Below are 24154 nucleotides of genomic sequence, written 5' to 3'. Positions count from 1 at the left end.
TCTGAGACCTGTATCACTTCGGGCTTTCCTCCCACATTAAGCTGACACGCGGCGATATAACTGGAATACTGTTAAAAGCGGCGTTAAACCCAACTCATTCACTCGCTCACATGAATACGACTATACCATGAGCGTGTGTCTAGGAATCACTATCAAACAGTGATGATACCAAGATGATACTTTAGAAGATGACATTTTCCCATTCCTTGATAATAATGGGTGTTACTCAGATTATTTTCCAAGGTTCTGCCAACCAAGATATTCCTGCGATAAAGTAGTCAACATGTATGGAACAAGCCTACTTGAGTTGTGCTTAGTATTAGACATTCACATAGTGAATGGTAGGCTAGGTGCGGATAACCAAATAGGAGAGTACACTTATGTCAGCCCTAATGGCTGTAGTACCATAGATTATGTTGTATGCTCATCTGACTTCTTTTATCATATATGTGATTTTGAGGTTGTGCCTCGATGTGACTCACTACATCTACCTGTAACTATGACAACGCCTGTGGTAAAATGCTCCGCGGAAACGCAATCAACAGACCGTCGTGTTCGATACACCTTGTCGATAACAAGCAGGAACAGTTCATACATAATATGGAATCGCCCGAAATTGCAACGAATCTGGAAAAAGCGAGCTTAGAAGCTCTTACTGACATAGTTTACAACGTTTACAGAGGCAATTCTTTCAGCAGCAAGTATGTTGAATAATAATAACAATCGTTAACATAATTGTAAAACGAGAAACCCGTGGCATGATGATGACTGTCTGTTAATGAAACACGAAAGCTGTCGTGCACTTAACAAATTTAGAAAAAACTAAAGACAATGAAGACTGGCTGAACTACCATCAAATTAGGAATGAATATAAGACTATTTGTAGAAAAAAACAAGGGGTTTACATGACCAGTAAACGTACCACACTGGAGCAAACTACTGATTCAAAGTCATTCTGGAAGAACATCAAGGACTTGCAGAATACGAAAAGTAACTGTAATCCCATAGATTCAAAAGAATGGATGGAATACTTTGAACATTTATTAAATCAATCTACCATTAAAGAAGATAGTGATTTCTTAAATGACGAAGCCGAACCACAAATAATAGAAAGCGAGGAAATCACAAAAATGAAATTATTGACAGTATTAATTCTCTCAAAAACTCTAAATCACCTGGTATGGACAATATTCTCCCAGAATACCTGAAGTTTGCACTACCTAAGATTGTCCCTCATGTTGAGATAATTTTCAATTGTATCTTTGATAGTGCACGTGGTGTTTTTCCAAAAGATAGGGATACAGGTGTTATTATCCCATTACATAAAAAAAGGCTCAAGATTAATCAAAGATAACTATAGAGCTATTTGTTTATTGAGTATTTTGTCTAAAGTGTTCACAAGTATATTAAATAATAGATGAGTTTTTTGGGCAGATATGTATGACAAAATATCAGAATGTCAATCTGGCTTTAGACGAGGACACCCGACAATTGACAATCTATTTATTTTAAATGCTATTATTCAAAGATATTTAGGTATGTCTCGTCGTAAGTTATATGTAGCCTTTATAGACTTCTCAAAGGCGTTTGACTCTGTTCGTCGTTCTTATTTGTGGAAAGTATTTGGAAAGCACGGTGTCAGCACGGAGATGTCCAAAAGGTTAAAGTCAATTTATGGTAATGTCAAGGCATGTGTCAGAAGTAACAACCTGTAGTCAAACCAATTTCAATGTAATTTAGGTGTAAGACAAGGTTGCGTTTTAAGCCCCTTCTTATTTCAATTATTCATAAATGAAATTGTACACACAATGGAACAGGAGCAGCTATACGGAGTACAGATACACCCTGATATTATACAAGTTTTATTATTGCTCTTTGCAGATGATTTGTTTTTAATTTCAGACACTATTGGGGGACTACAGAAGGAACTATCTATCTTAGATAAATATTGTGTGGACTGGAGTATGTCAGTTAACATTGAAAAATGGTATCTGAATGGACAACTTGTGGAAGTCACACAAGGGTATAAATATCTAGGTTTGGTTTTTTAGCACCAGGCTTTCATGGACACAAGCTTTAAGCAACATAGCAGTTCAAGCTAAAATGGTACCAATCAACTTATTAAAAAGCATTAATTGTTTACAACCTTATTCTCCAAAATTTCTTTTCAGATTGTTTGACTCGAAGATATCACCTATGTTACTGTATGGGTCAGAAATATGGGCATTCCATAAAATTTGAGAAGTTGAGAAAGTTCATTTATATGCGTGTAAATGGTTATTGAATGTTAAACAATGTACATCAAGTAGCGCTGTATTGGGTGAATGTGGCAGATTCCCTTTACTTATCAATGCAATGATGAGAGCTTTTAAATATTGGCTACGTTTAATGTGTATGCCGGGTACCCGCTTACCTAAAATGTGTTATGAAATGATGTATCTATATGATAGTCAAGGAAAGAAGAATTGGGTTACTAATATTAGAACAACGTTATTTTCACTAGGATTCGGTCATGTTTGGTTATCACAATCACCCGGTAACGTACAGGTATTTACTTCGATGTTATTTCAACGTTTGAAAGATAATTTTCAACAAATATGGCATAGAAGTTTATGTAATAGCTCCAAAATGTCCTTCTATTCTCATTTTAAATTAACGTTGAAGTGTGAAGAATATTTGTATTGTGTAAAACAACGTTATTTTCACTCGGATTCGGTCATGTTTGGTTATCACAATCACCCGGTAACGTACAGGTATTTACTTCGATGTTATTTCAACGTTTGAAAGATAATTTTCAACAAATATGGCATAGAAGTTTATGTAATAGCTCCAAAATGTCCTTCTATTCTCATTTTAAATTAACGTTGAAGTGTGAAGAATATTTGTATTGTGTAACCGTGAGTAAATTCCGGTCATGTATGTCAAGGTTTAAATGCAGCGCACACTGGCTGGAAATAGAAACTGGTAGAAAACTTAATATCCCTCGCGAAAAAAGATTTTGCAAACTATGTCAAGTTGGCCTAATAGAAAACGAGTTTCATTTCCTGCTAGTGTGCCCTGCATACATTCACGTACGCCATCTCTATTTTCCTTCAAAATATTATCTACACCCAAATGTCCATAAGTTTAACATTCTTTTATCTACAACCAACACAAAGCTGATTTAATATCGCAAAATATATGTATCACAGTAAAGAAGAGAGAACACGTATTTTATCATTTTGACTGTTGTCATAAATATGCCATACATTTTGTACAAAGGGCCTGTGGCCTGTACTGTACTGAATAAAGATCTGACACCAAGCATTATATATATGTTGCTAAAACCGGTTAAATATATTCTGATCATGAAAACTATTTCCGAGTTATCAGGTGCCTCGTCAACTGCATTGACCTATCTTATTACAGACAACGTATAAACGATAAGTTGCCTTTCCAGTTTTCGGAAATGCGTCGCTGATATGGCCGGAAAGTGACGTCATCAGTTTCCGTGATGTAAGTCAAATGTCACATTCTCGCACTGGAATATTTGTATAGATTGCTAAACATATTCGGTAACTAAATTTATATACGAAAATGGCGGATAACGCGAGTAACCAACTACAGATACACAAATGATGGGCCGGTCCTGTATTACGTGGGTGTGGGTGTGGATGTGGATGTGGATGTGGATGTGGGTGTGGGTGTGGGTGTGGGTGTAGGTGGTGGTGTAGATGTGGGTGTGGGTGTGGGTGGTGGTGTAGATGTGTGTGTGGGTGTGTGTGTGGGTGTAGGTGGTGGTGTAGATGTGGGTGTGGGTGTGGGTGGTAGTGTAGATGTGGGTGTGGGTGTAGATGTGGGTGTGGGTGTGGATGGTGGTGTAGATGTGGGTGTGGGTGTAGATGTGGGTGTGGGTGTGGATGGTGGTGTAGATGTGGGTGTGGGTGTGAGTGGGGGTGTAGATGTGGGTGTGGGTGTGGGTGGTGGTGAAGATGTGGGTATGGGTGTGGGTGTGGGTGTAGGTGGTGGTGTAGATGTGGGTGTGGGTGTGGGTGGTAGTGTAGATGTGGGTGTGGGTGTGGATGGTGGTGTAGATGTGGGTGTGGGTGTGAGTGGGGGTGTAGATGTGGGTGTGGGTGTGGGTGGTGGTGAAGATGTGGGTATGGGTGTGGGTGTGGGTGTAGGTGGTGGTGTAGATGTGGGTGTGGGTGTGGGTGGTGGTGTAGATGTGGGTGTGGGTGTAGATGTGGGTGTGGGTGTGGGTGTGGGTGTGGGTGTGGGTGTAGATGAGGGTGTGGGTGTGGGTGTAGATGTGAGTGTGGGTGTAGATGTGGATGTGGGTGTGGGTGTGGGTGGTGGTGTAGATGTGGGTGTGGGTGTGGGTGTGGGTGTAGATGTGGGTGTGGGTGTAGGTGGTGGTGTAGATATGGGTGTGGGTGTGGGTGTGGGTGTGGGTGTAGGTGGTGGTGTAGATGTGTGTGTGGTTGTGTGTGTGGGTGGTGGAGTAGATGTGGGTGTGGGTGTGGGTGTGGGTGTAGATGTGGGTGTGGGTGTGGTGTAGGTGGTGGTATAGATGTGGGTGTGGGTGTTGGTGTAGGTGGTGGTGTAGATGTGGGTGTGGGTGTAGGTGGTGGTGTAGATGTGGGTGTGGGTGTGGTGTAGGTGGTGGTATAGATGTGGGTGTGGGTGTTGGTGTAGGTGGTGGTGTAGATGTGGGTGTGGGTGTGGGTGTAGGTGGTGGTGTAGATGTGGGTGTGGGTGTGGGTGTAGATGGTGGTGTAGATGTGTGTGTGTGTGTGGGTGTAGGTGGTGGTGTAGATGTGTGTGTGGGTGTGAGTGTGGGTGTACGTGGTGGTGTAGATGTGGGTGTTGGTGTGGAAGTGGGTGTACGTGGTGGTGTAGATGTGGATGTTGGTGTGGAAGTGGGTGTACGTGGTGGTGTAGATGTGGGTGTTGGTGTGGGTGTGGGTGTGGGTGTGGGTGGTGGTGTAGATGTGGGTGTGGGTCTGGGTGTGGGTGTAGATGTGGGTGTGGGTGTAGGTGGTGGTGTAGATATGGGTGTGGGTGTGGGTGTGGGTGTTGGTGTAGGTGGTGGTGTAGATGTGTGTGTGGTTGTGTGTGTGGGTGGTGGTGTAGATGTGGGTGTGGGTGTGGGTGTAGATGTGGGTGTGGGTGTTGGTGCGTTGTAGGTGGTGATGTAGATGTGGGTGTGGGTGTGGTGTAGGTGGTGGTATAGATTTGGGTGTGGGTGTTGGTGTAGGTGGTGGTGTAGATGTGGGTGTGGGTGTAGGTGGTGGTGTAGATGTGGGTGTGGGTGTGGGTGCAGATGGTGGTGTAGATGTGTGTGTGTGTGTGGGTGTAGGTGGTGGTGTAGATGTGTGTGTGGGTGTGAGTGTGGGTGTACGTGGTGGTGTAGATGTGGGTGTTAGTGTGGAAGTGGGTGTACGTGGTGGTGTAGATGTGGGTGTTGGTGTGGAAGTGGGTGTACGTGGTGGTGTAGATGTGGGTGTTGGTGTGGGTGTGGGTGTGGGTGTGGGTGTGGGTGTGGGTGGTGGTGTAGATGTGGTTTGTTGGTGTGGAAGTGGGTGTACGTGGTGGTGTAGATGTAGGTGTTGGTGTTGGTGTGGGTGTGGGTGTGGGTGTGGGTGGTGGTGTAGATGTGGGTGTTGGTGTGGGTGTGGGTGGTGGTGTAGATGTTGGTGTGGGTGTGGATGTGGGTGGTGGTGTAGATGTGGGTGTGGGTGTAGATGTGGGTGTGGGTGTGGGTGTAGATGAGGGTGTGGGTGTGGGTGTGGGTGTAGATGTGAGTGTGGGTGTAGATGTGGATGTGGGTGTGGGTGTGGGTGTGGGTGGTGGTGTAGATGTGGGTGTGGGTCTGGATGTGGGTGTAGATGTGGGTGTGGGTGTTGGTGTGGTTGTAGGTGGTGATGTAGATGTGGGTGTGGGTGTGGTGTAGGTGGTGGTATAGATATGGGTGTTGGTGTTGGTGTAAGTGGTGGTGTAGATGTGGGTGTGGGTGTGGGTGTAGGTGGTGGTGTAGATGTGGGTGTGTGTGTGGGTGTAGGTGGTGGTGTAGATGTGTGTGTGGGTGTGAGTGTGGGTGAAAGTGGTGGTGTAGATGTGGGTGTTGGTGTGGAAGTGGGTGTACGTGGTGGTGTAGATGTGGGTGTTGGTGTGGAAGTGGGTGTACGTGGTGGTGTAGATGTGGGTGTTGGTGTTGGTGTGGGTGTGGGTGTGGGTGTGGGTGGTGGTGTAGATGTGGGTGTGGGTCTGGTTGTGGGTGTAGATGTGGGTGTGGGTGAAGGTGGTGGTGTAGATATGGCTGTGGGTGTGGGTGTGGGTGTTGGTGTAGGTGGTGGTGTAGATGTGTGTGTGGTTGTGTGTGTGGGTGGTGGTGTAGATGTGGGTGTGGGTGTGGGTGTAGATGTGGGTGTGGGTGTTGGTGCGGTTGTAGGTGGTGATGTAGATGTGGGTGTGGGTGTGGTGTAGGTGGTGGTATAGATTTGGTTGTGGGTGTTGGTGTAGGTGGTGGTGTAGATGTGGGTGTGGGTGTAGGTGGTGGTGTAGATGTGTGTGTGGGTGTGGGTGTAGATGGTGGTGTAGATGTGGGTGTGTGTGTGGGTGTAGGTGGTGGTGTAGATGTGTGTGTGGGTGTGAGTGTGGGTGTACGTGGTGGTGTAGATGTGGGTGTTAGTGTGGAAGTGGGTGTACGTGGTGGTGTAGATGTGGGTGTTGGTGTGGAAGTGGGAGTACGTGGTGGTGTAGATGTGGTTGTTGGTGTGGAAGTGGGTGTACGTGGTGGTGTAGATGTGGGTGTTGGTGTTGGTGTGGGTGTGGGTGTGGGTGTGGGTGTGGGTGTGGGTGGTGGTGTAGATGTGGGTGTTGGTGTGGGTGTGGGTGTGGGTGGTGGTGTAGATGTTGGTGTGGGTGTGGATGTAGGTGGTGGTGTAGATGTGGGTGTGGGTGTAGATGTGGGTGTGGGTGTGGGTGTGGGTGTGGGTGTGGGTGTAGATGAGGGTGTGGGTGTGGGTGTAGATGTGAGTGTGGGTGTAGATGTGGATGTGGGTGTGGGTGTGGGTGGTGGTGTAGATGTGGGTGTGGGTCTGGATGTGGGTGTAGATGTGGGTGTGGGTGTAGGTGGTGGTGTAGATATGGGTGTGGGTGTGGGTGTGGGTGTGGGTGTAGGTGGTGGTGTAGATGTGTGTGTGGTTGTGTGTGTGGGTGGTGGTGTGGATGTGGGTGTGGGTGTGGGTGCTGGTGTAGATGTGGGTGTGGGTGTTGGTGTGGTTGTAGGTGGTGATGTAGATGTGGGTGTGGGTGTGGTGTAGGTGGTGGTATAGATGTGGGTGTGGGTGTTGGTGTAGGTGGTGGTGTAGATGTGGGTGTAGGTGGTGGTGTAGATGTGTGTGTGGGTGTGGGTGTAGATGGTGGTGTAGATGTGTGTGTGGGTGTGGGTGTAGGCTGTGGTGTAGATGTGTGTGTGGGTGTGGGTGTAGATGGTGGTGTAGATGTGGGTGTGTGTGTGGGTGTAGGTGGTGGTGTAGATGTGTGTGTGGGTGTAAGTGTGGGTGTAGGTGGTGGTGTAGATGTGGGTGTTGGTGTGGAAGTGGGTGTACGTGGTGGTGTAGATGTGGGTGTTGGTGTGGAAGTGGGTGTACGTGGTGGTGTGGGTGTGGGTGTGGGTGTGGGTGTGGGTGGTGGTGTAGATGTGGGTGTGGGTGTGGGTGTAGATGTGGGTGTGGGTGTTGGTGTGGTTGTAGGTGGTGATGTAGATGTGGGTGTGGGTGTGGTGTAGGTGGTGGTATAGATGTGGGTGTGGGTGTTGGTGTAGGTGGTGGTGTAGATGTGGGTGTGGGTGTAGGTGGTGGTGTAGATGTGTGTGTGGGTGTAGATGTACGTGGTGGTGTGGGTGTGGGTGTGGGTGTGGGTGTGGGTGTGGGTGGTGGTGTAGATGTAGATGTGGGTGTTGGTGTTGGTGTGGATGTGGATGTGGGTGTGGGTGTAGATATGGGTCTGGGTGTCCCTCCCCTGATTCCCTCTGACCCACACACCGTATAATAAATGAATAGTTCTTAATAACAATGGATTAGTGAAAATAGTGATTGAGTGAGTGGGTATTGTTTTACGCCTCTTTTAGCAGTATTCAAGCAATATCACGGCGGGGGACACCAGAAATGGGCTTCACACATTGTACCCATGTCGGGAATCGAACCCGGGACTTCAGCATGACGAGCGAACGCTTTAACCACTAGGCTACCCGAACGCCCCTAGTGTAAATAGATGCATACGGGGTGCAAGAATCAAGGCTTCGAAAGAAATAAATGCCTTAAGTTTATTGTCAAATATGAAAATGATATATACCTGGCAGTGACAGGGTTAACGTACTTGTACCGAGGTGAGCGTATTAGATGCTGGTGTAAGATATTTTTGATTTGAGATGAAAATCCACCGCATACGTTTAAGTTAAATAAAGCAAATATTTGGAAACTAATAATATATTCCCTTTGCCTGCATAGTCTCACACAATCGAGTTAATAATCACTTAATTACCGACCAATGGCAGTCCTCAATGGTGGGTCTTTGATAGGCATTTAGAAGTTGGAGTGAGTGAGTGAGTTGGGTTTAACGCTGCTTTTAACAGCATTACAGTTATATCGCGGCGTGTCAGCTTAATGTGGGAGGAAAGCCCGAAGTGATGCAGGTCTCAGATGTTTACCACTCTAGTGAAACCCACGAGCACGGGTATGGTGCTGACAAACCTAGAAACATAATCGGGGCGAACCGAGATTCGAACCCACAATCATAGGTTTCTGGCGTGCCCAAGGGACGTAACTCTGCACAGCGAATCGCGGCGCGTTAGACAACCCGTGTCCTCTAGAAGAACATCAAAAATATGAAGCTACTTCTTGACCCTTTACCAGCCAATTCACCTGATGAAGGGGAAAGAAGTTACCCCGAAACGTCGTTACAAAGAATAAAGAAGTTGTTATCAATAAAAAAGTGTCATGTATACCCTTCTCCCTGATTAGGAAATTACGATATAAAAATAAAAAAATTCCGTAGTAATCAGATATATAACATTGAGGGTAAGAATGAGTTTATGTTGACCGCCAGCCGGAGCAATGTGGACACGCCCTCTATTATAAAATAAAACGTTAACGTCAGAGTATAATCAGACTCGATTATCTGCCGTAACAGATTCCACTGGGTGTAAAAGGCAAATTAGAGGTGAAAATTATGTGAATGGATAACTGAAAATCAGTGATGACACTAGGTGTTTGCGAAAAGCGTAACCATGCCCCGCCCTTGATATAAAGATACAGTTACATCACACCGAGGCACCCCTACAAATCGGCCCTGACAAGTGCAGTAATTAATTATACCGGCCTTGGTAGTTTATCTCGACAAGCAAACACACACACACACACACTATTGTATTTCCTTTTTGTCTTTTGAATTCAAGCGTTTTTCATTTTTTCCATACATTCACAAAACACATGCCAACATCATTGATGATAGCATAATCGATATCATCATTATCATCATCACAATCATCAGCAGCATAATCATCATCATTCAAAACAACATTTATGAACAAAACATCGGTATCAATAGCATTGTATTGCACAATATTAATGTTCTAGTATTTCCACCCCCCATCCAGACTCCATTCCTTATTGTCATTTAAATTCACGCCTTTTTCATTTTTTTCCATACATTCACCAAAAAACACGCCAATATCATTGACGATATCATCATCATGATCATCAGCATAATCATCATCATCGTCATCATTCCAAAACAACATTTATATACAAAAAATCTGTATCAATATTTATGCCTTAGTTTATCAACCCCATCCAAACTCCCTTCCTTATTGTCAATTAAATTCAAGCGTTTTTCATTTTTTTTCATACATTCACCAAAAAACACGCCATAATCATTGACGATATCATCATCGATATCACCACCACCACCACCATCATCATCATCATGAAATAGCAAATAATTAATGACATTTTCTTTTTAAAATAAAATTGAAAGTGTTATTTACATAAATGCATGCACATTTCGGTAACCGATTTACATGTCACTTCGAATTCTAACTGAAATCATCATCATCAGAGAGAAATCATACCAAAATCAATATGACTGTATTGCACATGACACCATGCCAGTATTTTCCAAGCTTACACATGCCCTTCAGTATAAACAGACTATGATAATACCTGACTTGTTGACTATTGTATTTCCTTTTTGTCTTTTGAATTCAAGCGTTTTTGATTTTTTTTGCATACATTCACAAAACACATGCCAACATCATTGATGATATCATCATCGATATCATCATGATCATCATCATTCAAAACAACATTTATGAACAAAACATAGATATCAATATCATTGTATTGCACAATATTAATGTCCTAGTATTTCCACCCCCATCCAGACTCCATTCCTTATTGTCATTTAAATTCAAGCGTTTTTCATTTTTTTCCGTACATTCACCAAAAAACACGCCATAATCATTGACGATATCATCATCGATATCACCACCACCACCACCATCATCATCATCATGAAATAGCAAATAATTAATGACCTTTTCTTTTTAAAATAACATTGAAAGTGTTATTTACATAAATGCAAGCACGTTTCGGTAACCGATTTACATGTCACTTCTAACTGAAATCATCATCATCGGAGAGAAATCATACCAATATCAATATGACAGTATTGCACATGACACCATGCCAGTATTTTCCAAGCTTACACATGCCCTTCAGTATAAACAGACTATGTAATACCTGACTTGATGACTGACACTGCCTCCTCCGCATTCATCCATTTTGGCTGACGGTCTGGATAGGCATGGAATGGTTCCGGGGAATATAAGTAATATGTCCGTGATATACTGCTGTATATACCCCGGCTTTCCAGGAGGGGTCCTGCAATGCGCCTCACAAGAGCCATATCTGCCTGTGTCGTGGTCCTGTTTTCATCGATCGCGCCAAGCGACGCAAACCAGCGGATCTCGTAGTTGAAGTGTGACCTAGTCTACCGGGGAACCTGCAATGTCACACCGACCCTTTACCCTTGAAGACTGGACATGTAGCGTGGTCTCCGCGATAAAATGAGTCACGTTATGGGATTGTTCACATTTGATGGACGTTCACGTAGAAGTTTAGATGCATCACAGATGCCTTCATAAATGCCGGTATTTAATCCAAATTCCAGATCTCTGCTACCAGGTGCTATGCCATAGGGTAGTTTGGTCTTGTCTGTGGTCACGTAGCCATTTTTGCCATCAATCATCAGTTATCCACTTATACAAGAAGCATGAGGTACCATGACCCGCTAGTGAGAACATGTACTAGATGATATATGCTTCAAACATCCTTCCTTGAACGGCGGAGCAGTACGCCAGCGGGATGTGTGTTTCACAATTTGAATCAATATTGTTGCTTGTTTGTTAAAGCCGCACTCAACAAAATGCCAGCATACGGCGGTTTGTAAATAATCGATTCTGAGCCAGAGAATCCAGTGATTGACATCATGAGCATCTATCTACGCCATTGGGATATTATGATATGCATCAACCAAATCGCCAAGCCTGACTACCCGATCCCGTTAGTCGCCTCTTACGGCAAGCATGGGTTGCTGAAGACCAATGTACCCCGGATCTTCTCGGGTGAAATCAGTACTGAGATGTTAAGATTTGTTGCATTTAATCCGTCAACGTAACTAACGCTTGAGCTGGTGATGAAACTATTTGCAACTTTTGGGCAATTGTTTTTACTGAAAGTAAACATGTTCCTTCAGGCTAGTCTAAGTTAAAAAATCCGAAATTAAAAAAACCCGACTGAGTTATTAAAGGCAGATGGTCTTAGAGACTTACATTAGAGTGACACGAGCTCAACCATTCCGTTAGCACTGGGTGTCATTCAATTGGGATATTTTGGTTCTTTGAACACTTAGACCACCAGGTTACCGACCCATATTAGAACGAGCAAATTTGTAACGTCAACCCGAGACACTAGCCTTTCTGCATTGACCGTCGAAACAGATTCCAATGGGCGAAAATGGCAAAATAGTCGTGAAAATATGTAAACGGACCACTGGAAATCAGTATATAGTCTTTATTAATTATGTATTGTAGGCCCAGGCCCATTATACATTACAGAGTATACAATGATCGTACCGGTGCGGATAAGGATTTCGTTGAAGACGTTATAATGATAACTTTACAAATGGAAAATTGTGATTTTTTTATGTGACAGTCTGGAGATGAAACGTTTTTCAACTGATAAATCTTGTAATAAGTATGGGAAACTACTACTTAATCTGTGCTCTGTTATAAATATGAATATTGTAAATGGTCGAGCTGGTTCAGATGCGTCCGTTGGTTACTGTACATTTCTTGCGTCAACAGGAGCGAGTGTAATAGATTATGTCATTGTCTCAAGTGATTTGTTTGCAATGTGCTCAGATTTAATATCGGATCTCGGACCGTGTCACCGCATATGCCAGTCAGTTGTACATTTCAATCACGTGACTATGAAATCCACACCAGTTCGTCAGCAGGTTTCAAATTTTTATGGGATAATAATTTTGCTGAAAGATATAGAGACAATATTTTGTCATCCGATATATCATCTATGCTTAATGACTGTTGCACTCCTGCCTTGACCGATATCGACCAAGCTGTTGAAGTTTTTACTGATGCTATTCACCAGGCTGCGGACTTCATGAAGAAAAAGAAGAAAACTTATCCTGTAAAATCAGATCAACCATGGTTTGACTCAGAATGTGATTTCAATCGATCAGAAACGCTGAGACTACTGAAATGTTTTAGAGGATCGACGAACAGTGAATCACTACATTTATATATTACTCAACGCAATAAATATAATGACCCAATAAGGAGCAAAAAGAGACAATATAATGCATCTGTCAGAGACATTTTACTAGGTAATATAAATAACTCAAAAGAGTTTTGCACTGTGCTAAAGAAATATACAACCAAGTCGTCAAAAAAGGACGATGTAAATATATCAGAATGGTTTTCGTATTTCAAGAACTTATTTGAAGAATGTGAGGCTAATTTGCCAGAACAGACTGTAAACTCTGATACTGACTATAATGCTGATGATACGGCCGCCTGTGAACTGGACTCTCCATCACTCAAGAAGAGATACAAGAAGCAATCTATAAGCTAAAAAAAAAAATCTCAAGGGGAAGATAACCTTATCTCAGAATTTTGTAAATCCTCCTCCGATATATTGTTGCCATACATGGAATTGTTGTTTAATGTCATTTTGGAATCATCTTATTTCCTTGAATCATGGCGTACAGGAAATCAGTAATGATTCCAGGTGTACGCGGAAGGGATAAGTATGTCCAACGGTTGCAACCGCAACTCACACAGTCTGCAGAAAAAGTACCGTATTCGACGTAATAAGCGCCCCGCCCTTATAAGCGCCCACGGCGAGATTTGATAATATATTGGCTAGTGAACAAGCCCAATGAGCCTCCCTTCCGATTGAACAATGTACACAAGACTTATTTATTCGTGTATTATACGCACTCGTGTGTTATATGCACCCTTAATTATGGGCAATTAAATTCTGGAAAAAAATATATCTGTCGTGTGAAAGCACAGGCTTTGTATCATTTCAGGCTGTAGGCATAAACCACGAAATTTACGATCTTTCAACTCTGTTTTTTTTTCACCAAAATTTTATTCTAATAAGAGGCCCCTATTTCAAATTTTGAGAGCGCCCTGGGCGCTTATTACGTTGAAGACGGTATGTGTTTGTCGTCTGATACCACACAGTACTTCTTCCAAGTGACGGCGGCCTCTATGCACCAGACAATCAAGGGATGGACAGAAATCAGGTCACACGATAGCACACTGTCTGATTTTGCATTAAAGTATGTGTTTCTTGTCTGACACTGCACAGCAGAACTCCTGCCAAGTACCAAAGAAGTAAACGACGAGGGGGAGTTGTTTGTCGTGCAATAAAATACGACAAGGAGAATAAACGACGTAAAGTGCAGGTTTATTCCCCCTGCCGTGGTTTATTGTACGATAAACAGCGGCCACGAGTGTTTTTTTCATATATGAGATATCAACATTATTTACAGCCTTCTTAAGGAAATTTACAAGCATGAAATTATTTACCTGTATTTAAATAATGATGACTCCCTGAATACGGTCTGATTGCGTCATTGTCGGACAAGTCCATTTTATGAACAGGGGTTTCCGGAATATTCTCACAAACGAAACACTTTCTACTACGACTACTACTACTACTACTACTACTACTACTACTACTACATTATGGTTGTTTTTGGACCGCCTCCGTGGTCTAATGGTAGAGCGTCCGCCCGGAGAGTGGAAGGTCCGGGGTTCGATCCCCGCCCGCGTCATACCAAAAGACGTTAAAAGGTGGTACTTGTTGTTACCCTGTCTGGCGCTCAGCATTAAGGGGCTAAAACAAGGACTGGTCGGCTCGGAGTCAGGATACTGTGTCTGAGTGGGGTATTCATGTTAAACTGCAGCATTGTATCTCAGTGAGCTAGCACTATAAATCGGCATCAGTCCGGACTAGTAAAAACAGCCACACACACACACACACATACACGTCGCTATATAAGTGCAATAATCTTGGACGCGACGTTAAACCCCATTTCACATTATCATTGTTTTTGGAAGATAGAAAACAAGTGACAAGATAAAAGTAGCACTGAAGAAAGAAACAGGTGTTGCTAACAATGGTTCGATGAAGGTCATCTGGCAACGATCCCCGATCCTCTCCACTCCGCTATCACGACAAGCCTGGAGTACTCGGGACCTGCAAGACTCCCTTGAATCAAAGGAGGTCTCCATGTCAAGGTTACTGTTCTAGTTTGCTGAGTTTGATTCATATATAATGTTTACCCTTTCCCCGATCCAAATGACCTATGGTTAACAGAGCTTGATAACACGCCATGTGCTTGACAACACCGTTACGAAACTACAGTAAAACGTCCTGACCCTTCAGCTGTAAAAACTTGTGAGTTGGATTTAACGCCGCCTGACCAATATTTCAATTTTATATTATAAACTGAACCAAATTAAAAACTTCACAATCCTAAAATTTTAACATTTTGACCAGTTATCATTGTGGGCCCTTATTGTGTATTTAAACAGTAATGGCCGCGTATTCAGATAACACCCGTTTTTGTGCAGGTGAATCGATCAAAATCATGTGCACAGCACTATAGTGGCAAAAGTGTTTTTTCACGTGCAACTGGTCACGTGGCCATAATACTGCACGTGTTTTCAGCCATACTTGTTAGCAGTCATTAACAAAAACAGAAAAAACACAAGCCACGCCTCTCAAATGTGCAACGTGAACGTGCCATCGGCATATTGCAGACGGGAACGTCCGTAGCTGAAATCGCAAGGACGATGGGTTGTAGTCGACGGACTGTTTATGATTTACAGACGCGTCTACAGCAAACGGGTACCACCGCTTATCGCCCTCGGCCAGGTCGACCACGTGTGACGTCACATGCAGAGGATCGATCGTCAGATTGTCTTACGTCACCTCCGTAACCGATTTTTGACGGCTACATCAACCAGAAATGAACTGTTTAGGGGTAGACTGTGTGCGCAAACTGTTTGAAACCGTCTGAGAACTGCTCACCTTCAAGCACGACGGCCATACTGTGGGCCTATTCTGACTCAATTACACAGACGTCAACGTCAATTGTGGGCACAGCGACACTTACGATGGACTCAGAGGAATTGGAATCAAGTCGTCTTCAGTGATGAATCCCGATTTAATCCAATTTGCTGATGGTAGGGCGAGGGTGTGGAGGCGCCGTCACGAACGTTACGCCCAGTGTTGTGTACAGGAAGTTGACAGATTTCGAGGCGGAAGTGTAATGGTGTGGGGTGCTTTCTTGTGCAATGCACGTTCCAGGCTTCTTGTCATCCGTTGCAACCTCAACGCCTTTTATGGCAGCATATGGACCCGGTTTGATCTTCCAACACGACAATGCCAGACCCCATACAGCAATTTTGACAAGGAATTTCCTTCAGAATGCGTGAGTCAACGTCATGGACTGGCCGTCAAGGTCTCCCGACCTCAATCCCATCGAACACGTCTGAGACACGTCTGAGAAGCTCTTGGCAGAAGTCTGCGCACTTTCCAGAACCAACCAAAGAATTCGCAAGATCTTGGCACCGTGTTGCAGCAACAATGGCGTCGTCTTCCCAATCATGTGTTCACAAGCATCAAAAGGTCCATGTGGAGGCGTTGTGTGGCAGTTGTCAACGCACATGGTGGCCATACACGCTACTGAATTTGTGTACCGTCAGATTCTCGTGCTTGGGACTTATGATTTAAACTGTTGATGTTATTACCGAATACCGTAGGTGCTTGGAACAAATTATGGTAATTATAACTATGGATTTTGTGTTGAGACCAGATATGTTTTCAGCTACATAACCAGATATTTTTTCATTAAAACCAGGAGGAAAAATATTTCATTCCATAAAACACATGGAAACAATGTGATTTTTGTGAAGGACAATTACTTTTCCTCCCAACAATATAATGTATCGAATGGTCGGAACCCTTAGGTCAAACGAAGGTGGGAGTTTTGATCATTCATCACAATCGGGACAAATGGGGTTTTGAACCTACGACCAGTGGATCCTTCACTGGCTGGGAGGTGGGGTTCGGCTCCACTCATGGGTTTAATACGTGAAGCCGCGTGTTGGTATTTCCTAGTGTGATATGTCTGAAATATTACTCAAAGCATCTCAAACCCCCAAACACTCACTCACTCACTCACTCATAAGAAAACATATGCGAGTTTCAAAACATGAGACCAGTAGCCGAAACACATACCAATGTTTTGGAACTGGTCGTAAACTAGAGGGGTCACTGGTTGCCCAGTCGTTTAATTTCATGGAGAGATGTCCCTAAGGCACGCCAGAAACCTATAGTCTTCGGTTCGAATCCCGGTTCACACTGATTATGTTTCTTGGTTTGTCAGCACCGTACTTGTGCTCGTTGATTTCACCAAAGTGGTAGACGTTTGTGACCTGCATCACCAAAGTGGTAGACGTTTGTGACCTGCATCACCAAAGTGGTAGACGTTTGAGACCTGCATCACCAAAGTGGTAGACGTTTGAGGCCTGCATCACCAAAGTGGTAGACGTTTGAGACCTACATCACCAAAGTGGTAGACGTTTGAGACGTACATCACCGAAGTGGTAGGCGTTTGAGACCTACATCACCAATGTGGTAGACATTTGAGACCTATATCACTTGGGTGTCAAGCTGACACGCCGTCAAATAACCGGACAGTATTCAACGTTACGTTAAATCAAAACTCACTCCATAACGACATATCTTATCTGAGCCACCCAGTCCAAACATTGTACCAGGTTTCACATGACACTCTGGACATTAAGTTAATTTTCATCTTCTGAGACAACACGTGGAAACGCCAGAGACTGGGTGAGGTACTGAGGAAGTGTCATGGTTTCGAGCTCGCCCGTGAAGAAGGGGAGGGAGTCCTGGCTAGGATCAGAACCTCTTGGTGGCAGCTGTCAGCCTACTCACTTCTCCTTCACTTACGAAGTGAAGTTTCTCAGTTATCGCATCAGTTTTCAACCTACTGCAGGAACGATCACTCTGAACCAGTTATTTCATCAGTTTTACAACCTACTGCAGGAACGATCACTCTGAATCAGTTATTTCATCAGTTTTAAACCTACTGCAGGAACGACCACTCTGAATCAGTTATTTCATCAGTTTTAAACCTACTGCAGGAACGATCACTCTGAATCAGTTGTATCATCAGTTTTCAACCTACTGCAGGAACAACCACTCTGAACCAGTTATTTCATCAGTTTTCAACCTACTGCAGGAACGATCACTCCGAACCAGTTATTTCATCAGTTTTCAACCTACTGCAGGAACGATCACTCTGAACCAGTTATTTCATCAGTTTTCAACCAACTGCAGGAACGATCACTCTGAACCAGTTATTTCATCAGTTTTCAACCAACTGCAGGAACGATCATTCTGAACCAGTTATTTCATCAGTTTTCAACCTACTGCAGGAACGATCACTCTGAACCAGTTATTTCATCAGTTTTCAACCAACTGCAGGAACGATCACTCTGAATCAGTTGTATCATCAGTTTTCAACCTACTGCAGGAACGATCACTCTGAACCAGTTATTTCATCAGTTTTCAACCTACTGCATGAACGATCACTCCGAACCAGTTATTTCATCAGTTGTCAACCTACTGCAGGAACGATCACTCTGAACCAGTTATTTCATCAGTTTTCAACCAACTGCAGGAACGATCACTCTGAACCAGTTATTTCATCAGTTTTCAACCAACTGCAGGAACGATCATTCTGAACCAGTTATTTCATCAGTTTTCAACCTACTGCAGGAACGATCACTCTGAACCAGTTATTTCATAAGTTTTCAACCAACTGCAGGAACGATCACTCTGAACCAGTTATTTCATCAGTTTTCAACCAACTGCAGGAACGATCACTCTGAACCAGTTACTTCATCAGTTTTCAACCTACTGCAGGAAGGATGATTCGGAACCAGTTATTTCATCAGTTTTCAAGCAACTGCAGGAAAGAGGTTCGCCCCGATTATGTTTCTAGATTTGTCAGCACCATACCCGTGCTCGTGGGTTTTCTCTAAGTTGTTAACGTCTGAGACCTGCATCACTTCGGGCTTTCCTCCCACATTAAGCTGACACGCCGCGAAATAACTGTAATACTGTTAAAAGCGGCGTTAAACCCAACTCACTCACTCACTGCTGCACGAACGACCACTATGAACCAGTTTACAACCTACTGCAGGAACGATCATTCTGAACCATGGACATTCAAGGCAAGCCTAAATTGTTTTACTTCTGCAGTTTACATTCGACTGTTCGACTCAGTCAACTGCCTACAGCCACGCTGAGAAAGTACCCGACAAAGGACCTTCCATTCCAGAATGTGTGCCCGCATCACTTCCCGCCACCTACCAACCGGTTGGTACCCGTAAAGATCCGGGGTAGAATAGGTCTTCAGCAACCAATGCTTGTCATAAAAGGCGACTATGCTTGTGGTAGGGGCGACTAATGGGCTCGGGTGGTCGGGCTCGCAGACCTGGTTGATGCATGTCATCGTATCCCAATTGCGTGGATTGAAGCTCATGATATCAATCACTGGATTGTCTGGTACAGACTCGATTATTTACAGACCGCCGTCATAAAGCTGGAATATTGCTGAGTGCAGCGTCAAACCAAACCAAAAACAACAACAAGAAGAAGCCAACCGGTTGGAAGAAGCCTTGTTCAAATGAAGAAGTAGCAGGCCTTTGTTCCTTGTTGGAAGAGGTCGCCTTTCCCACAGCATACAAGAATAAAGTACACTGCATAGTCCACCAGTCCACACAATGGGAACATTCAGAACAAACGATGTACGATGACTTGTCAGCCTCAGTGAAAAAAATTCTGCCCAAACTGTGTCCCTTGGAAGATGTTTTGTTTGTTTGTTTGTTTGTTTAACGCCACTGACCAATATCCCGGCTATATGACGGCGGTCTGTAAATAGTCTAACTTTAACCTTATTCATAATACCAAAACATAATATCATAGTTCTTCTAATAAGTATTAATGACTGTGCACCAACGTTACCAATAAGTCGAATATAAGCCGCTATAACGCCGCCGCCGCAAGCCCACCCGCTAACGCCGCCGCCGCCGCCGCTGCGTCAAGCCAACCCGCCGTTTCAAGCACATCCGCCGCCGCCGCTGACCAGTGGACTTGCGGCGGCGGGTGGGCTTGTAACGGCGGCGGCGTTATAGCGGATGGGCTTGTAATGGCGGGTGGATTTGCGGCGGCGGCGGTGGGTGGACTTGCGGCGGCGGCGTAAGCGGGTGGGCTTGTAATGGCTAGTGGACTTGCGGCGGCGGCGGCGTTAGCGGGTGGGCTTGTAATGGCGAGTGGACTTGCGGCGGCGGGTGGGCTTGTAACGGCGGCGGTATGCTATGTTTATTTCTCCTGTGTCGTAACATGACATCTCTCCTTGAAAACATTTTTTCACAGTCCGGACAGGTGGCAACCCCCATGGTGATCCAATACGGTGTGCGATTAGAGGGTATAAAGCTTTCTTTTATACCCTTGACTCTGTTGACGCTTCAAGGCAGCAAGTGCCCGTTCCACCACAGCCTTCACCCCCGACACATGTTGTATTTTCACGGGTTGGGGTGTTGTCTTCGATCCCTGTTTGGTTGTCATCGTTTTCATTTTAGGTGTTACCTGTCTCTTCTTTGTCTTCAGCGTCGATCTCTTGGCTGCTTGTGGTTTCTTTCTCTGTTGTGATTTTCTCAACGTATTCTTCCTTAATATATCTCTAGGGTCAAGTCTAATCTCTGATGCTTTCTTCATGTTGTTCACGTCCAATCCGTTTGCTGGCGAGAGTAAAACTGTTTGTCGGGCTACATTACTGTAGAGTTTATACTGTCTTACACGTGCAGGGAATCTTGGAAGACACTCTTTTCTTCACAGCACACTTGTGAGTATGTTAAAAAAGCGATCATATTAGTATATAGTCTTCGTCATACTACACCCGTGAAGGTCCGGGTTATAGAATCGACCTTCAGTAACCCATGCTTATCGGCGACTGACGGGGATCGGTAGGTCAGTCTCGCCGACTCGGATGACACGTGCCATCGGTTCCTAGTTGCACAGATCGCTGCTCATGCTGTTGATCATTGGATTGTCTGGTCCAAGCTCGTTTATTGACAGACCACCGTCCTAGAGCTGGAATAATGCCGAGTGTGGCGTAAAACTAAATTCACTCACTCACTGATACCAATACATCTAAAAAGTAATGTCATCATCATTTAAATGGTGAGTTTAAACGCGTATTTTACCCTTACAAGGACGAGTGCATTCCACACACCCTTCCTGTTATCAATGTGTCACTGTTTACAGTTCGGGCGAACATAACATGTGTCCGGGCGAGTTCATTCATCAGAAATCTGGCATTTACGATGTGTTTATAAATATGAACTGCTAACCACGCTCATAGTCATGTTGCGTGTCGTGGTTGGAACCGTAATTCATCTATTGAAAGGTGTCGTACATTCGTGTTCGGATATAGGTACGACATCAAAACGCACATACTTTCCTACATCATTCAAATTACTAAATACCGGATACGTTTAATAGACACCAACGAAAGAAAGGTTTAATGAGGGGGAATACCCATATATATATATCCTCTCTGAAATAACTCCCTTTTAAAATAACAAATGTACAACACATCTTCCCTAACATATCATAAATACGGGACACTGGTCACACAATTTATGAATGGGAAGCTTCAGGCGAGGCTGGTATGTTGACATTAATTGTAAGACCGGGGTATGTTGACATTGTTATGGGCGGTCGGTCGCTTAGTCTCTCTGCTATACATTAGCTCGTTCTTGCGCGCTAAACGTAAACTGCTAGCTTGCTGATTGCGTAGTCTTATCTATTTTGTCTCTATATTTTTTATCCATACAGGTTGTCTAACGTTCGTGGTGTACAACGTGTAGACCGTACAAGATGAATTTGATCCAGCTAGACGTACATTTTTTTTCCCACCTACATTACCCGGCGTATATCGTGTTGACATAACCCGTCTCTATTGTGGTACTTGTACTTTCAACACACACCCTGCATTCATCAAACCAGGTCGCACGCTCTAGCGAGCGCGGGTTAAACGACGAGGCCACGTGAGTTGTCAAGCGCGCTCAATTCAAACTGGGCTGACGGGTACGGTCTGTCTATTTAGGGCAGCACGTTATACACATAGCTCTATTCATAACCTTTTACTTTTGTTTTCTTATGAATTCTTTTCTGCCTTATAAACACACACCTTTCATTCCCCCTCACCTGTGACGCGCTGTTGATGCATGAGTCATCCTATCCGATCACGTGACTCGGATCAGCCAATCACCTTCGCATCCGCCTGGATCAACCGTATCAACCAAAATGGCCTTCTGCGGACTTAGACTATACTACTAACGCCTCCTCCGTTCAAATGTTTATCCCACTGAAGCGAGAGATAGACGATAATTTGGACGGAATCAGTTGTACGGACCGTAACTGTCGTTCGGAATACTCCTTGTTAACGTTTTTGAGGTTGCATGATTAGAAAACACATTACGACAGGCATTTTCATGATCTGGTAAGCGACGCTTTGATTGGTCGGATGAAAGGTCGTTCTGACGTGACCCGTAATGGGATGCCCTCAGATCTTTGTTTAGCAATAACAAGAACTGATTTTAATGAGATTGGATGCGAATGTAAAATGTGTTCGCCACCAAAAATATGACAAAAACTACCTGTATGTCAATATAAATTATTTGATATGTGATCAATAACAGTGACCGATTATGGTTTTACGCCGCTTTTAGCAATACTCCAGCAGTATCACGGCGGGGGACACCAGAAGTAGGCTACACACATTGTACCAAGAGGGGGAATCGAACCCCGGTCTTCGGCATGACCAGCGAACACTGTAACCACTAGGCTACCCGACCGCCCCTGGCAGTAAACAATAGAGTGGTAGTACAATATTCAATGGCCATAAACAATGTGATGGCAGCGGCCAGTATCAAATAAGTTTATGTACAAATTGTGTTATTATAATATACTTACCGACGTAAATACATCAAAACTCGTTCTCTCTCACTGTAACGGGCCGCTATCTTTAAAACTATTACTTCATACGACATTGTGTGCGATTCCTTGTAAACATACTACTCACGTTTGCCAAGTATCACCACTTTAAACGGAAATACGTCAACTTGTGTGAAAGGGCGGTCGGGTAGCTTAGTGGTTAAAGCGTTCGCTCGTCACGCTGAAGACCCGGGTTCGTTTACCGACATGGGTACAATGTGTGAAGCCCATTTCTGTTGTCCCCCGCCGTGTTGTTGCTTGAGCGGCGAACATACATACTCACTCACTCACTCAAATTGTGTGCCAAATACAACATTACGTGATACTTTTGTCAACCGCACTGTACGGGCACGCATATCACCATCAAAATCAGTATTTAAAAAAACAAACAATCCAAATCTTTCGTTTTTCCGATACTATCCCATATGATCTTATATGGTTCTTTTAGAAAAATATGACTGCCTTACTAACCCTATATAGCTCTAGTGCGGTGGGTTAGCTTAGTGGTTAAATCCTTCCTATGACACGCAGAAGACCTGGGCTCGATTCCCCACTTTGGCACAATGTGTAAGGCCCAGCTTGGGTACAATTGGAAATAAAAGTGCCAGCATTTTGCCTGACAGCGAACCTTGATACATGATACCTGACGATTTTTAATGATTCTAACGTCCTATTTACTCCCAGACAGCTTTAGGTCAATTGATGTGCGATTTCGGTCGTATGGACTTTGACCGAGTCGAAGTAAACAAGAATTTACGTAATGTTTTCCCGTGATTTCCAAGCGCAGTCCATTGATGTACTTTGGACTTTGATACCGTTCCATAAAAATATTTTTAACGTGATTCGATCATGCTACTTAAATTTCCGACTTCCTGACCTTCAAATAGTCTGTATTGTTTGTCGTCTCATGTACTAAATTACCGGCTGAATTTTTTATTTTATTTTAAAACAAAAACGAAATTCTCGTTCCATGAACAAATTCTCGCTGTTTTCACAGAAGGGTAGTAAGTATGCCTATGTTTTTTCCCCAGATTGTAAAAACACTCTGCCATTTGCGTTTTATAGATGTGAGGCGAAATGGGGTTTAACGTCGCGTCCAAGATTATTGCACTTATATAGCGACGTGCATGTACTGCCGTGTCTGTGTGGCTGCTTGTACTAGTCCGGACTGATGCCGATTTATAGTGCTAGCTCACTGAGATACAATGCCGCAGTTTAACATGAATACCCCACTCATACACAGTATACTGACTCCGAGCCGACCAGTCCTTGTTTTAGCCCCTTAATGCCGAGCGCCAGACAGGGTAACAACAAGTACCATCTTTTAACGTCTTTTGGTATGACGCGGCTGGGAATAGAACCCCGGACCTTCCGCTCTCCGGGCGGACGCTCTACCACTAGACCACGGAGGCGGT

At 44.0% G+C, this 24154-nt stretch overlaps 1 protein-coding gene across 1 annotated transcript in view; it reads right to left on the bottom strand.

Moving 5' to 3' along the window:
* LOC124137720 (4-hydroxybutyrate coenzyme A transferase-like) overlaps positions 1-11402 on the bottom strand; it is a 33198-nt gene extending 21796 nt beyond the window's left edge. The window contains exon 1 of the mRNA XM_046504145.2: positions 10788-11402. Within this exon, the coding sequence (XP_046360101.2) occupies positions 10788-10953 (166 nt within the window). The 5' untranslated portion in view covers positions 10954-11402. The remainder of the gene's footprint in view (positions 1-10787) is intronic.
* Between the last annotated feature and the right edge of the window lie 12752 nt (positions 11403-24154).

The sequence above is a fragment of the Haliotis rufescens genome, unplaced genomic scaffold (assembly GCF_023055435.1).
Source record: "Haliotis rufescens isolate VD_foot unplaced genomic scaffold, xgHalRufe1.0.p SCAF_29, whole genome shotgun sequence".
In the NCBI taxonomy this organism is placed as follows: domain Eukaryota; kingdom Metazoa; phylum Mollusca; class Gastropoda; order Lepetellida; family Haliotidae; genus Haliotis; species Haliotis rufescens.
The sequence above is the reverse complement of the archived record's forward strand: the minus strand, read 5'-3'. Positions and strand labels throughout refer to the sequence as shown.